The sequence below is a fragment of the Dicentrarchus labrax genome, unplaced genomic scaffold (genome assembly GCF_905237075.1).
Source record: "Dicentrarchus labrax unplaced genomic scaffold, dlabrax2021, whole genome shotgun sequence".
NCBI classification, from domain to species: domain Eukaryota; kingdom Metazoa; phylum Chordata; class Actinopteri; family Moronidae; genus Dicentrarchus; species Dicentrarchus labrax.
Genome location: NW_026136701.1, coordinates 21,189,560 through 21,206,593, shown reverse-complemented (window position 1 = coordinate 21,206,593; position 17,034 = coordinate 21,189,560). Strand labels below are relative to the sequence as shown.

General features: G+C 38.9%; 1 protein-coding gene across 2 annotated transcripts; it reads left to right on the top strand.

Moving 5' to 3' along the window:
• Positions 1–1,541: 1,541 nt before the first annotated feature.
• On the top strand, positions 1,542–17,023 carry miga1 (mitoguardin 1). 2 transcript variants are annotated; one of them, XM_051411013.1, is made up of 16 exons: positions 1,542–1,649; positions 3,063–3,219; positions 5,879–6,050; positions 6,719–6,837; positions 7,316–7,448; positions 7,611–7,747; positions 9,030–9,153; positions 9,277–9,377; positions 12,102–12,211; positions 12,349–12,421; positions 12,892–12,978; positions 13,065–13,163; positions 13,288–13,422; positions 13,926–13,979; positions 14,092–14,208; positions 14,808–17,023. In XM_051411013.1, exons 2-16 carry the CDS (start codon positions 3,121–3,123, stop codon positions 15,024–15,026), a joined length of 1,779 nt encoding a protein of 592 aa, XP_051266973.1. In that variant the 5' UTR covers positions 1,542–1,649; positions 3,063–3,120; the 3' UTR covers positions 15,027–17,023. The 2 variants fall into 2 exon arrangements, with proteins under 2 accessions (XP_051266973.1, XP_051267060.1); XM_051411100.1 differs by having other exon boundaries at positions 1,546–1,655.
• The last annotated feature ends 11 nt before the right edge of the window (positions 17,024–17,034 follow it).

Genomic DNA, 17,034 nt, shown 5'->3' with positions numbered 1-17,034 from the left:
GTAAGTCAGACTCATGAGTTATTTATTTATAAGGCTATTTTGACTAAAAAAGTCCAAATGTTGTCTTACTAGGTTAAAAATAAAACGTCATTTTATGAGATACTAAGAGAAAATACAAAGTATAACATAATAAGTAAAAACTTTTTTTGACTTTTTGAAATTAAAAAATAATGATAGAAATTTAGAAATGAAAATATATTAGATAATAATTTGTTGACCTTTTAAAAAGTATTATAGGAATAATAGTATAATTTTGACTTAAAAAACAAAAAAAAATGTTTGTGCCCATTGCAAATATTTTTTAAATAATACTTTTCACATTCCTGCACAAACTATTCAGCTTCAATTTAAAATAACAGCCAATGTCTATTGTCTATTGTTGTCTTTATAATATTCTTTCTTTTATTACTGTTAATTTTCTTTTTTCTGTTTTTGCTTCTTGACTTGCAGTCTTTGTTTTCTTTAATTACATTTTTCTCTTCTATGTTTAAGGACACCAAGGAAAATCCTGGAAAAACCTGATGTTTCAGTCTTTGTTGAAAAGTAGGAATAGAAATCAGTATCAAGACAAGATACGTTTATTTGTACAGTGCAGAGGCAATTCATAGGGCTTCACATAAGGCAAAGAAAACTATTAAAACATTTAAAACACACTGTAGAGGAAAATAAATTAATAAGATGAGATAAGATAGATTTTATTATACCCACACTGGGTAAATTCACTCACTACAGCTGCACCAGATACAACACAACAAATTAAAATACACATTAAATAAAATACAAGATATAATGAAAATATAAAAACAATAGAATAAGAGAATAATCAGAAAAACTTTATTAATGCCGAAGGGGGGAAATTTGTTCGTTACAGTTGTTCTACTGACACAACGTTAAAGAAATAGTACTTGTGTACAATATCTAACACAATATACAGAATAGAAATTAATGTATAGGTTTATACATATAATAAAAATGGAAAATAGAAATATAATAAGAGCCTAAGAGATATAATAAGATATTAAGAGCCTATATACAAAGCAAATGTAAGTCTAAACATAAATGAAAACATATTCCACAGTATTGCTGACAGACATGTAATAAATAGTTAAATAAATAGTTTTAGGATTGTGGAGTTGCAGAAGTTATAGATAATTACAAAGAATGACATAATAATCAAGTGAATAAGAGTTGTATGTACAGCTTTTTTATACAGATGTGATTGATATGGGACATTGCACAGGTCACAGCAGGAGGTAGTGGCCTGGTATAAAGATAAACAATTGCACAGGACATAAAATACATAAAGGTCTAATACATAAAGGTTTATTGTTATAGCCTCTACTCTGCTCTTCTTATTGTATTTTTCGTATTAATTATTTTCATATTTCATTACATTTCGTGTATATTTTGCTTTGCTTTATAAGTAATACTTGAGAAAAACCGAGTGGGGTCGCCAAACTCCACAAAAAAAGACAGGGGAGGAGGTGGTGGTGGTGGTGGTGGGAAAGCATGCTTTTATTTTGAAACTCACGCTGGAGCAGCGTGTGTGCGCTGCCGTTGGAGTCCTTCAGTCGGCAGCCGCTGAGGTCAGCCAGAGGACCGGCTAAAAACCACCGGGAGAGGACGGTCTGTGGAGGAAACCTCTCAATGTACCGGTGACACCTTTTTATACCTCCAGCTTTGTCATGTTCAGTCAGAAAACAGATCGGTCAGATTGAGTTTGTAGTTAGTCGCAGTGGGTAGTTGAAGCCGCTGTTATTAGCCTTGTTAGGTAAGATAGCTGTTAGCTGCTCAGCCAGGCCAACAACAGGAGTTATTATCGTCCATGTGATAATATGATTCAACTCAAAGGCTGTGTCTCTGATATTTGGCTGCTTTTCTACCTTGAAAACATCTTTTAAAACTCTAATTTACTGGAAGATGTTTTTGGTATTGTGCTAATGTTTGAAAGCTGTACAACTGTTTGTTGTAAAGTGGGAATAACAATGATTTTTATTGTCTTTATAATATATTTTCCTATATTATTGTTATTTAAATTTCTGTTAATACTTCTTGCCTTGCAGTCCTTGTTTTCTTTAATTACGTTTTACTCTTCCTATGTTTAATTATTACAACAACATTTAAAACACTGAAGAGGCTAATAAGATAACTTAAAATAGAATATAGTTATATAAAATGCAATAAAATAACATACATAAGTTGACTAGAAAGAACAGGCAAAAAATACAGTCATAAGTTTCCCTAAATTAAATAAAAGAAATAGATGTTCAGTAGAGAAATTGTGAAACATTAGTGTCTAAATACTTTACATAATGTCTTTAACTAAGTTAAAAAAATTATTTTGGTCTTTATTTACTGGGATTGCTGGTGGTTTAATGCAGACACCCTGGATATATACATATTTCCCAGATCCCTGTCTCTTCAGTATTGCACTTGTCTGCAGTATATCCATGTTTTAAGGCACTTTGCTTCTGTTAATTCCCATGTAAACCGTCCCTCCAGCTGTGACGTCTCATTCATGTTTACAAAATTCAAACTGGAAATCAATCTGAACGTGAAGAGACACAAAAGCCTGTAACATTACGTCAAGCTGCATAATGTCTGGATAATCATCCATGTGATGAGCCACACGAGTCTCTCGCGCAACACTTAATTGGATGTTGCATGTTGTCTCGTCAGGTGGATATTACAGCGGCTTAGAAGATGCAGTCCTGTAGTGAGTGACCGTGTTTGCACAAAGATAGAAAAAGACTTTCTTATGTACTTCAGCCACTTAGTTCAGGCATGTGTACAATGTAAGGTTTTAAATATTCTCATACGTCTTTAGTGGGTGTGCTCTGTCAGTTCTTTCATCATAGTTTTCATGCAAGTGATAATTGTGAAATTAATGAAACATTTTATGAAATCAGGAGGTATTTTAACAAGATACAAGTGGTTGTTTAGCTCCTGCTCTACTCGCACGTACTGTATGTCAGAGGCTTTATATAATATCGTCTTTATATCCCCTCCTGAGCCGCCAGGTTAAATCCCTGCATGTCACTCCCTCCTGTCATCCTCCTCAGGTCCAGCAGAATGGTGAAGAGGGTAAGGGAGCTGCCAAGTCATGGATAGATCGCCACAATGACACATGAGACCCTCACAAACTCCCAGCTGTCCGTCAAGGCTGCTGCCCTGCGGATGGTTGACCTACCGCTGTCCGTGTACAGCTCTCTGGCACAGGTGAGGGTGTGTTTGGAAGTGGTGTGAGTTGGTCGACGGCTTTGTTATCGGTAGGACTGTTTTCTATATTTGGGTTATGAGAAGTGAGGTTGTTGAAGGGTATGATGGCACTTTCAGCTTCATAACTATTGTAAACATTGACTGTTTTCCTTCTAACATTAAATAGTTGGACCAAAACTATATAAGAAAATATGTGTTCCTTGTACAACTTCTTCAGAAAGAGTACAGAATACCAACAGAACAGGCATATCATGTTCCACAGTATCTACACTTGTATCGTAGTTGTCGTTTAGAGGATGTAAATAAAAGCTACATGACGTCACAGCTGGCTCATTTACTTTTGTAATTAGTGATCTTGCAGTGTTTGAAGTAGGGGAACTGTACCTCCTCCACCCTGTGGTCATGTCTCCATTTGTATCCTCATGCTGGTAGAACAGGAAATACACAAACGGGGACTTGTTCATCAAAACCTTTCAGTTCTACTAGTAGTCTAAGTTTCTTTTTTTTTTATTCTATTTTGTACTTGATCAGAAAAGCGTCTGTATGCGGCGAAGTGAGTTGTCTGAAGGTCACATGTGATTTCAATTTGGCACAACTTCATTCACAGCGCTTCCTCTAATCCAGTTAGGCGAGCCTGTGGCTACATCTGTTTATATGTGATTATATGTAGATTAATACTACCTGTTGGAGCAGTTCAGATAAAGGCTTTGTGTGATGGAAACATGCTGGACAGCAGCAGGTGTAAAGAGTGAAAGGGGAGTAAGGACAGTCAAAACTCAGTGTCTGGCTGGTTTCCATGAACATGAATACTGACAGTGTTGTGAATACTAAGAGTTTGTCAACAGTCACTTCAGTATCATACTTATATTTTTATTACTGATAAAGTAGAAGTCAAAATCTTTATATAAAAATCTACTGAAGTAAAAGCTAATTTAGATGTATTTTCCTAAAAGGAGAACATTGAATGTGATCTTTCAGAAAGATGAAACAAACATCTGAGACCAATCATCACAAAAAGCCCTACAGATGTTCATTGTTCAGCAAAATTTAAACATTTGAGTGAAGTAAACACTGCTCAGTTACTGTAACCAATGTAAGAAATGACTTCGACCTTTGCGTGTGAATATTTTGATGTTCGTTGGTGGTTATTTTTATTTTCCTCCTGGATAGCAGCCAGTGTTTTCTCTTAGCGACTCTCATGTTATAGTGTTTTACGAGTAGTGCATGACGAGAGTGTGTGGCCCGAGTCACGTAGACCCTCTGATATCGTTCAGGATCTGGTAGGAGCATGCCTGTGACATGTTCTAGTAGCAGGAACAGACACAGCATGAACACTCCTGCAGGCCCTGTAGCACCATTTAATCAACCCAGGCTCATTTAGTGTCTTTTTCCCTAAAAGTCAATATTATGTCTGTTGTCATAGCTCCAAACTCTAGTGCGTTTATGCAATCATCCGTTGTAGGGAATGTGCAGCAGTGGTGTCTGTGTGGATAATCTCCCTCGTCGTTCACTGTTTCTATCTATAGACTAGAGGGGGGCTATGCGCGCTATCTGAAATGGATTCTTTCAAATCTAGATGACAGGCGGGTGAGCTGATTCTCAACGCTGCTGGTTACATAATCAATATCCAGTGTATCAGTTTGAGATATGTGTCCTCAGATGAACTCTCATCAGACAGGATGTGTCTTTCAGGTGTTGTGCTCGTTTGTATTTTCTTCTGTTGTTTTTTTTTTCTCCCACCCTTTGTGCGGTGATATGATAATCAAATCATCCATACCACAATCCCTGTTGCAAAATGTGAAGGCTGAATCCGACCTCCGACACTAAATCACTGTGATAATTATTACCCACTGTGTAGCTGCTGTCGTACTCTGTTGTTAACATTCAGTCTGTTTTACTACTTTAGCTAGCCAGTTTCTACATTTCCCAAAACATTACTCACAATCCTTCTTCTCTGTGGGTTTGATTCAGTAAAAATATATATTTAACAGAATAAACCAAACTTCTTTAATGGATATGTATTTGATTTTGTCTTAGAAGTTGTGCAAGAGTTCGATACTTAGTGCTATTGGTTGATATTGAGATCCAGTACCCAGTTCTTTGCAGAGACATCAGTGGTTACTTACTTTTCTGGATATTCTTTAAATGGAACAATCTATTGCAAGGTCCCACGGTGCAAAACAAACACATAAATGTTTTAGTTAATGCTGTTCGAAGCATTAAGGTGCTATTGGAGGTAATATTGTTGTAGTTGGGGCAGCCTTTTGGATAGAAGTCCTGTGAGGTGGAGTGTGGAGGGGTGGGGTATGTTTGTCTGTCATATATGTCCTGTGAAGTTTGTTTCTTTCCATCTGTATATAATCAGTAAAAACTTGATCACAATAAAGAGATTTGGTACCCAGTTCTAATGACAAGATGCAAGACTATCTTCTTTTCCAGTCTGTTTACATGTAACTGCTATCATTTAACAAACCAGGTGTGTTTTGGGATTTTCTGTTTACTCTCAGTCAGAAATAAAAGGGTGTGATCATTTAATAACAAGATGTGAAGCTACATAGAAACATGAACAGATTTTCCAAACCAAATTGCTTCTCAGGCTTCTTTTCAAGCTGCACAAACATTTAACTTACAAGTCTTTCTCCCTCTACCTGTCCTCCAGGTGAGTGTCAGCACAGGCACCAAGAAGCTGATGGCAGCCACCGCCTTCGGTGCCGTCTCGCTCCTCTTCCTTGCACGCCGCTTCCAGAGGAGGAAGGGCAGAAAGAAGGCTCTCTCTCCTCAGTGGGAGCAGGCTGGCTTTGAGTTTTTCTCCCCGGCCGCAGCAGACGACGGTAAAACCTACCGACACTGTGATAAGCAATTGTGGAAAGCAATTAAAGCTCAGATTTAATAACTTTAACTTAACTTAACTTTTGACAGCTTCATATAAGGACAACATTGATCACCTCTGATTCTGTATATGTGAACATCAGTTAATCTAACACTTGTGATTGTGGTTCATGATTATTTGATTTATTAATCTCTTAGCTAATGGTTAAATTGTGACCCAGCTCGGAATTACGTGTATTTTAAAGTATTAACATCATCAACAGCATTTACATTCAAATAAATGATGACAGAGGTTTTGGGGAGTCAACATTCAGAAAGACCAAAGTGCTGTGAGTCCTGCTGCCTGAGTGACCGGTAACTTTAGTCCCTGCTGGCTCCTTTACACTCTCTGACTAAATCAAAGTAAATCTCTCCAATTTGTGTGTGAGGTTTAGTTTTAGGTTTAGTCTGAGCTGAAGACTCAGCAGCAGGTGAGCCAGAAAGTCAGTTATTAAAACAGGATGGAAGTGATTCAAACAGCAACTATGGCAAATTTCCCAGAAGAGGGTTACTTACACATTGTGGTGTTATGATAGTTGGCAAACATGGTTTATCTGTTTTATAGTCCTGCTACATGCTCATGCAAGTATTCTCTATTCTGTATTCTGATCTTCCATCTTTATCCACCCAGATAACACCAGCCAAAACATCACTCTCTCCCTTAACTCCAAGAATGGCTACTCCTCCGGTCTGGTTCTCACCACGAGAGACTATAAAAAACTGTCTGGGTCTCTGCTGAGCCTGGCCTCGGTAAGACAGAGAGGAACCATTATGTTTTTGTTTGTGTTGATTCTGGCAGCTCCTGTTGATAAAAGTGGTGGCTATATAAAAGAGTCTTCTCACTGATGGTCTCATATGTGTATGTAGGAAATATAGAGGCAGAAGTGTTAAATTGAGACTGTCTCAAAAACTCTTTGTAGTAGATTTAAATGACAAGGGACATACAAAGATGATTCTTGTGTCAAAAACAGGATAGAGAAGTTCACTTTGTTGCATTTTGTACCTTGTGGTTCATAAATGCAAACCAGTGAAAGGAAAGATTGAAGATGTGATTGGCATAAAAATGAGTAAACCGAATTGCACAAACATTGTGTAGACCTACGTCAATACACTCAATAGTGAAAACACACTGAACATGCTGAGTTGAGTTGGTTTGACCTGCTTTGTGTTTGTGATGAGCCTCTGCTTTCACTTCTTTAACTGTGTTCTTCTGCTGTGTCTTTTGCAGGTAAAAAGCATGAGCTCATCCAGCAGCAGCACCTGTGCCAATGAATCCACCTGTTGGGACAGAGCAGGGGAAGCAGATATCTGCAGTTTGGTCAACTTACCCGTCACCACACCTGAAAACCTGTACCTTATGGGTAAATAAAGCTGCATACCATGTCTGCTGACTGTTTATAAACAGGAGAATGAACCACATACTATAAATGTGATGAAATAATGGAAGTATTCAGTTCGAACTTCTTAAAAAAACAGTTATTTATGGTCTCAGAGTTTATGTATGTGTGTGTGTGTGTGTGCAGGTATGGATTTATTTGAGGAGGCTCTCAGGCGGTGGGAGGAGGCGCTGACATTCAGGAGCCGGCAGGGTGAAGACGATGCCAGCTGTGCATCCGTCAAAACTGGAGCCGGAGACGCCATCGCTGAGCAGGAAATGGAGGTGAACATACATAGAGACACACTTCACACTTATCATTTAGAGATGTAAATTCCTTTTCAGTGGCACAGATTGGACACTATCTTTTCTTATAAAATGCCTCCCGATAAACTGTTTTATGTAGAGTCGAATAAATAAAACAACTGGCAGCTTCTACCTCAGCCAGGACCAAAGTGTTGGTGTATTGATTCAAGTCCTGCCAACATTTTCTGTACTCTTGTCTGTGTGTGTCTGTGTGTCTGTGTGTAGGAATAAACTGCCCACAAACACTGCACTACAGGTCACATATATGAATAACCAGCACTCTGACAACCCACTGTTGTCACAGAGTTTGGATTGTATAACGCCTAACTCACTGGCTCTCTAACCTGGTTGGAAGGGTTTTGGATTAGTGTGGGTCAAAGGGTTGCGTTTGGGAACCCAAACAAATGTCCAGACTTCTGTGAAGGAGCTTATTAAAAATCCAGTCATGGGGGATTCTCAGGAGACAACTTAAAGATATATTGGGAGTACAATCTAAAACATTATTTAAGTTTACCTCTCCCCGCAGCTGCCACTTTTCTCTCTCTGTAGGTCATTTCACTTGAATTAGTTTATTAATATGGTAGTCTTTAGGGCAGGGATACTCGACTTGCTGCCAAAATGACAAGACCAGTTAATAAACAAAAATTAATAACATTTAGAAGATAAAATAAAGAAACATTAAGCCAAGTAAAGTAAACCAAGTGCAATATTCAAATCCAAATATATTGTGTGACACAACAGCAGTATAATTACAAAGTAATATAATATTAAAGTATTGTAATTATTCTACAGAGATGCAAAAATGGTCATCACCACTAATCACAAATCATATCGCGATGGCAATATCCCTGTGAAAATAAATTGGAAATATGGAACTTTTAATCAGATTTTTGTATCACATCGTGTAGCCCTACACTGAAGCTAGCCTGTCATTTGGCAAATTAAACACAGCGGTTTAGGATTGGTATTAGGTGGCAAAATAACGTTAAATTAAATTAATGTCACCCTTTGGACATTTTCTGTCCTCCCTCGTTTTTACCAAACGACAAATCCAGTTGCAGCAGCCCCACGAAGGTCAGCTGTGCCTGAACCAACAGAAATTAAGTGTCAGCCAAGAGACATTATTGAGCATTTAGTAATTGGTGTAGACTAACAAAAATATTCAAGGGTCAATTAATTTATTTTCATTGCAACCCGGCGCCCTGTCACTGCTGTAGGGCTTACTGAGTCATATTTCAACCTGAATGTTTTTGTTGTTCAGGACGTCATCAGTGCAGAGTTCATCCACAGGCTGAAGTCTCTGCTGCAGAGAGCCTACAGCCTCCAGGAGGAGTTCGAGGGAGTGCTGTGCGTGTCTGAGCCTTCATCCCACAGCAACAGCCAGGGTGAGTCACTGATTATACACAATATTATGTAATTTCCATGATAAACACAGGGTCTAATAATGTGTTTACCAGATACAATACACTTATTATGCAATACGTTACATTGGTTATTCTCCATCACAGATAAGATGACTGATATTTTGGCCAGAGACGAGCTGGACGACATCTGTCTGAGGGACAGCATGAGCATCGCCTCCACTGACTCATTTGTGTCTGCTGCTGAGGTGAGAGAGGCACTCGCCTTTTATGCTGTAAAAAAACATTTCCTCTAACTTTCCCCCAAAATACAGAACAAACTAGCAGTTTTTATTAATCAACGATTCTTTATATGCTTGAATCACAACAAAGAACATCCTCTCAAACTCAGGGTTCCCAATCTTGTTAAAAAAATCACTATCCAGGAATATTGCAGGACATTTTAAAGTAGTTTTTCTTAATACAGGACAGCACTTGCTCACACACATTAGCTCGCTTTCATGGTGCACTGTTCTAATGATAGCCAATGTTTCTGCTGTGGCTTCAGGCCTTTCCTCCATAACATTCATTTAACCAGAGCCCATAAATAAATAACAGCTCAAATCAAAGAGAATTCATTTTATTTTCCAGAAAATTAATCTTCTCACCTATTAAACTATTACAAGAAGAGGTAGAAAGTGTTCGTGGAATGTACACTTTACAATTACAACAAATAAATGTGATCATAATTAATAGGTTGTTTGTATGTAGATGTCTGCAGCATTTCCAAAATAGACTTTACACCTAGGTCTGCTGCAGGTGGCGTGAGAAGCTCGGTAAAAAGGAGCATTTTTCCATTCTGGTTTGAGTTGGTAAAGCAGCTTTAAAGTGTCATTGTGCCAACAGTTGAGTTTCAAACACAACAGGCACCCAGGTTTATGTAATCTGAATGAGAGGCTGAAATACAATTAAAATGTCCCAGGCCAACATAGTTCATTTCCAGGATGTTTGGTTATTTTAATCAATTCCCAGGTGTTTCCATGGCTGGAAAACTTGTCTCTAAATTTCCAGATTTTCCAGGGAACCCTTTAGAGAAACAATCACTAAACCAAACTTTTGATGGTAATAATAATAAAAAATTACTTAATACTGAACTAATGATGAACACAAGTCATACATTTCTTTGAATCAGCATATTTTCATTTAATTTTGAGTTATTGAAAACAGACTAGATACTGGAATAGTAGGTGAGATAGAATATGTTTCCATTAACTATTTACAAATAGACATTATTAAAGGTAAAGTATTTGAAACTCCAACAAGAAACCACAGCTTGTGCCCTGACCAGTGTAAAGTAGAGTTTCAGAAGCTTCTGTAATATAAAACAGAAGTAACACTTATTATTCTAGTCTTTAGAAGTGCAGTGAACAGTGGTGTAATAAATGAGGTGCTCCGTAATCCCACAGGTGAGCCCATGAGTGGCAGTAAAGGAGAAACAAGGAAACATCTTAAGTCTCGAACTGTCTAAAGCATCCAATCTTGAACCAGTTCACAGCAGGAGTTTGTTTCAAATAGCTTTGATCTTCCTGTAAGTTCACCACCCGGTGTTTACCAGTACCCTGCTTATCGCCTTTACTCATTAAGGCAGTGCTGCCACTGGTGCACTTGACCCACAAAGAACTGAAATAAACGGGTTGTTAAGAATTACTGATTTGTTTACCGACGCTTAAAGCTTAATTCCTCCTGTATGTCACACTTTTCCAGAGTTTTATTTGAAGTTTTGGTATCCATAAAGAGATATATTTGTGGTTTTAAGCACTAAAATATAGTTTTATTTTAGCTTCCTCTGGATCTCGAGCAAGAACAGGGTGTTTATTTGTTGCGTTTTCTCTCATTAACATTAATAAGCCTCTCTTCTGATTGGCTGAGCCCCAGATAACGGATTGTACTCTACCTGGACGGTGGGGGTCCAGGTGAGCCATGAGGGCGGTGATATGTTTTTATATCACAACATTACAGACGTCTTGACAGCTCGTTTAAAGGCACAGTTCCTGAATTCAAGCTGTGAGCATTTCTCCGTGGATTGATAGTTCACAGTATTTATATCGCACCTTGACTCTTTATAATAAATCACCTGGAAATCTCACTTTCTACAACATGCTATCTTGAAACGAGGGTGAAAGGTTCAGATAAAGGCGTTATATCTCCACCTGCTGAGAGCTAAAGGTGCTGTATCTCTCTTCCAGGATAGGGTGTTAACATGCACAGTACACAACAATGATGTAAATAGCAGTTAAGCTATCAAACCTTCTTGGTCTACCACCTACTGGTTAAGTCTTTTAGAAGGAAAAAAAAGCTTTTTAAATGGAGGTATTTATACCCTGCAACCTGTTTAACGTGTACAGACCAGTAAATGAAACAGGCAGCAGCATAGCAGTCAAACTGGGTCACTCACTATAAATAGACCTTCGACATTCTTCAGTATACAACATACAGCTCGGTGTTCACTATATGGAGGGGCGTTCTTATATCTTTATATTGTTCAATAACTAGTTACGGCTTAAGAAGTAGCCGTGTAATCCAGGATATGGTGAACCTGCATGTGTTTTACAAAGAAACTTCAGGTTCAGCCTTTCTGCATCAATCACCTTGATTACAATACAGAGGAACTTTACAAGCAGCTTTTCTTTCTATTGCCTTAAACATTATGTCTGGTTTAGCTGTCAGCTGTCAGTCAAAGAGGTTTTTTGGATGCATGTACCTCTTCTTCTCCAGAGGTTTTGGTGTCAGTTCTTGCAGGGATGTCCAAGAATCATAGGAGGAGTCAGGAAGGACGTACGGCTTTATGAATAAGAAGCATGACTTTATCTTGCTGTGTAAGGACACACAAAGGCTGCGTCTCATTTCAGGATTATTTTCTCTGACAGGAACGGGATTAAAATGATCATTGTTGAGTCAATAATAACTCCCTGTGCTGTCTGCTTCTGTCCCAGCTGTCAGAGCAGAGAGAGCTGAGGAGTGCCTGCGCTCTGGGTCATCACCCTTTCTACGAGGAGGCGCTGCAGATGGCCGAGGATGGAAAGATCTCCTGCAGGGTGCTGCGGTAATTACACTAATGAGTAACGACACCCGTGAAATACAGAGAGCCGACATTCCTGGAACAAGCTGTCTGGAGTTCCTTCATCAACCACATTGTATTTTTAATAGCTTGCATTTGTCGATCTTGATTTTCGTTGTCAGGACTGAGTTGCTGGAGTGTCACGGGGACTTAGACTTCCTGGCCAAGTTGCACTGTGTGAGGCAGGCATGTCAGGTACAGTACAACCTTCAGTCTCCTTTGTCTCTATGTAGTGCTCTGAATGTATCTGCATATTTTCACTGCTTTTATCGTTGGTTTTATTTTTAATGCTGGTGCTTTCAACTAAATGAAAACGAGACTTTCTGGCTAACTCTGGCATATTTTCAGAAATGCTATTAATATACACTGTCCCTGTCTATTTAAAGTAAAAACCTGATGAATTAAAATCATTAAAATAACAAAGAGGAGTGGTTTCACACTTTCAGCCCTCCATGTGATGGTTTTCAGCTGGTTTTATTGGTGTATCGTTTAAAAACAATATATATTCAGATGGAAATGCAACAAACAAACTAAAGTGTAAAAGAAAACTAAAGAAAATACATACTAACAGGACCTCAGCAGGAACCATTAAACTCAACTTAAAGCCACTCTGTGTATGACGTATTATAAAGAATCCACGTGAGTAAAATGTTTTTGTTCTCCAGCTCATTCTGTGTGAGAGAACAACCAGGATGTTTCTGGCCGACACGGGAAAGAAAATCCTGTCTTCCATTATCGTTAAAGCACAGAAGGTAAGACCGAAGCCACGACCGGTGGACGATAACACGCAACTTCAATGAGTGCTTCCCCTTCCTAACTGGTAATGTTTGGTTTTCAGAGCCCAACGAGATTCGAGGAGGTGTTTGAGGAGATGATTTCCTTCCTGGATCACACAGAGCACTGGGAAAATACAGAAGTGGAGCTGGCAACCCGAGGGGTAAATAATAATAATAATAATAATAATAATAATAATAAAACTTATCTACTGTATAATGTCTGACTTCTGCTGTCTGATCACAAAATGGTATCAAACGATAACGTCTTATACTCGTCCTCTCCAGGTGAAGCACTTGAACTTCTATGACATAGTGCTGGACTTCATCCTGATGGACTCGTTTGAGGATCTGGAGAATCCACCAATCTCCATCCAGAATGTGATCAACAACCGGTGGCTCAACAGCTCCTTCAAGGAGACGGTGAGTAAACTCATTAAATACTCAGATTCAGGAGCGTTTCTCTCGGCTACTGATGGATTACTGACAAAAGCTTTCTTTATATTGTGCTTCTTACTTGATTATACCACAATAACTTAACATAAAGACATTTTACAGAGCAAATAATACTAAAACCTTCCAGCCAACAATGTGTAGATGCAGAGTTCCCACATGTCCTGGATAACCTGGATAGTTAGACTAGTTTTCCAGTCATGAACACCTGGAAATTGATTAAAATGACCAAATATCCTGGAGAAATGTCACTCAGATCACCTACGTAAACCTGGCTTAGAGGAAAACTACCACCTACCTGTAAAGAACTGGGGAAAAAATGCGTAAATACTAGGCCTGCCAGTAATTTATGACTGTTTGTGAGCAAGTTCTGTCCTGTATTGACAAGAAAACTCCTGGAAAATGTCCTGACAAGGTCCTTCTTTTGACTATTTGGGCTTTTCATAGCTGATCAACCTTGATGTATTTCACAGGCGGTGGCATCTAGCTGTTGGTCAGTGATGAAGCAGAAGAGACAGCACATGAAGGTACAACCGCTTAAAAGTATCAGCCTCGCTGCTTCACTTCTTATACGAAACCTTCATCTCCGGGGGGAAACACTTTGTATTATTCACTCACATTCCCTCTGCTGTGTCTCAGGTTCCTGACGGCTTCATCGCCCATTTCTACGCTGTGTGTGAACAGATCAGCCCCGTTCTGGCCTGGGGCTTCCTGGGGCCCAAGAGCTCCCTGAATGACTTCTGCTGCTTCTTCAAGGTCAGTCTCTCTCCAGCACCAGAAAATAACAAGATCCCAACATTACATCCGTCAGTGCCCTCGTCTAAATAGGAGCTTTACCTTTGTTGTTCCCTTTTTTCTTACTTCTTAAGTCGGATAAAACAAGAAAAATATTTTAAAGAAATAAAAACAGTCTTTTAAGGAGGGACTTAAAGTAGATCACTGACTCAGCCGACCTAATTCTTCAGGCAGATTGTTCCAGAGCCTCAGGGGTCCTGACTACAAACGCTCTGTCCCCCCTTTTGGTTTTCAGCCATTCTGAAAATATTCTCTGGAATAGAAAAAAAAACGTTTGCCCGAGGATCTGAAAGTATGAGCCGATGTGTACGGCTAATAGGGTGGAGAGCATTAACAGTAAAACCTTAAAATCTGCTCTAAAACCTACTGGGAGCCAGTGTAAACAGGCAAAATCAGGAGAGATGTGATCCAGTTACTGCCAGTAAACTACTTATCCTAGAGGGGAAAAAAATCACAGAATATAAATCTCAAAGAACATGAAACCAAGTATCTGCTGTAGATAAATATATTCAGGAGTTCCTGTCTTACAAGTGTTCTCAAAAGTCGTTCTTGTCCTTCAGGATCAGGTGCTGCACTTCCTAAAGGACATTTTCGACCTGGACAAGGTGCGTTACTGCTCTGTGGAGAGTCTAGCAGAGGACATGCTCCACCTGCTGCATCGCCGCTCCGAACTGCTGCTGGCCTACCTGGGAGCCGACTCCCTGCGGCACGTCAACAGCTGCAATCCCCCGCAGGTACAGCTGGTGCCCAGCGCCCTGCTGGAGGCCCGAGTGCAGTGAGAGACTGCAAACCCCCAAACAGACCCGGAGGGGAGGAGGAGGGTCACCAAACACTACACACAGACGCAAATCTCAACTTTTAATCTTAGAGTGAGTTCACACAAACTGCCGGACCAAAGAAAACTGAGTAGGTAGGTCTGAAAATAACTCGATCTTCCACCCACCTGGTGCACAAAACTCACCACCTCTCCCATCATGCTCTGCTCTCATCGCCGTGTACCCAATGATTCCTATAAAACGTACCTGCCTTTACCCCCCCAGCCCCCTTTTCACTGTGCCATGGCAGTGCACGTTAGTTTTAAAACATCATAGCAATAATATTTGTAATTTGAACTCTTGGCAGTAGATACTATGCTGTGTAAATTAAAGCATATTTATTGCTGTTAAGGGCAATCTGCGTGTAAAAGAAGGTATTTTACAGTATTTATTTTACTATAACAGCTAAATGATGCAGGATTTATTTTTTAGACGCTGTAGTTTTAAATGTATGCATCAGTGGATTTGTGATCAGCTTCAAACATATACTATAAATACAATAACCTTTTATTAAATAGAGATTTATTAGATGTATTTCTACATCAGCAATGCAGAACCATTACATGTGTTTTTGTTACAAGCACACGTTGCCCAGAGAAGTCACAGGAGGGGATTTAAATGTAAAAGATGTTGACTGGAGTAATCGTCAGACTTTCTCTTGACTTACTGAAAAGGGAAAGTAGGTTTTTTTTTTGGCACTCACAAACCTTCCTGCAGCCTACAAGTCCCCTTTAATCTCATCACACCACCAACTACAGGAAATATAAGATTATACATCACTGTTGCTTAACGCTAAAGCTGTTCAATTTGTGCCACTGTTTTTTTTTTTTTTTTCACGATGGGGCAAAATACGCAAGAAAGCCTTATTGTCACTGCACATGTTCGAGCCTTGTCTTCATCACTGAAACAGTCTGCTCCACCGATCACTGCCATGTACAGAACACGCACAACATGAAAGGTCTGAGCAGTCGAGCTACTGCAGGAATAAACCTGTTAAAGAGGAGTTGATTTCTAAATGTTAGGAAACTACTTTAGGAGAGATTGTCGGCTGCAGGTTGTTCCTCGTAAAGGAGAGTTTTGCTTTTTTTTTCAGGCTCAGATGTACGTTGAAATCTTCTGTAAGTGATTCCAATATAAGTAAATGGGGGGGACAAAATCCCGTCCTCATTCTGTAAATACGAGACAACAGTCTAAGTTGCTAAAACTCACTGGTTATAACTTGTTAAACTCTTAATTATCTACTGGGTATCTTCAGTCACTACTTTATTGGTACTGACCAGTTCTTCAAACATTTTACACAGCATACAACCAAAGGAATGATTAGGCTCTCCATTATATACTGTTATAACAGTAGCATTAGGCTGACCCTGATCATCTACGGACAGGGTACTCCTGGTCCACACCGGTCCTCAAAATAGTTTGTTTGGAGCCACGATTGCACATTTATAACTGTTCATTTTACTGCCTCTTATGTGGCCATCAGCAGCAGGCGCTACATACAAAATATTTAAATTACTTTTCATAAAGTATTCTTTAAAAAGTTTGTATTGTTTTTACATGAATTTAAAGAGATTCCTCTGCGTACCACTAGTGGTACTATAGTTTGACAACCAGTATAATAGAAATGATAGAGAAAATAAAAGTAATTAATGGAGATTGTCGGTTGCTTTTTTTTCCCCCCCTCACTGAATTGTAGCTATAACATTTCATTTGTCAAACTGACTGTTGAAGCCTTCGTAACTTATTTTTTTGATGGATTCCCCCCACCCATTTCTTTAATTGGAATCACAAAGGATCTTTTCAGGACCTGTATTCACCAGAGACATCTTGTTGTAAGACTTGTAAAATATGTGAAACTATTTAAGATTGCTCTCACTTTAGCAACAGTGGGAAGTTTTTTTTTTTTTTTTACATTTGTGAATTCATTGTGTATAAATTAAGCAAATAAAAGACTGAATGTGTTTGATGGTTT

Bases quoted from the DNA above. Each gene is read 5' to 3' on its own strand.
- miga1 (XM_051411013.1), top strand. From the start codon at position 3,121: ATGACACATGAGACCCTCACAAACTCCCAGCTGTCCGTCAAGGCTGCT. The intron at 9,378-12,101 runs GTGAGAGAGGCA...CTTCTGTCCCAG, and splicing joins CATTTGTGTCTGCTGCTGAG to CTGTCAGAGCAGAGAGAGCT. The intron at 13,164-13,287 runs GTAAATAATAAT...CGTCCTCTCCAG, and splicing joins TGGAGCTGGCAACCCGAGGG to GTGAAGCACTTGAACTTCTA.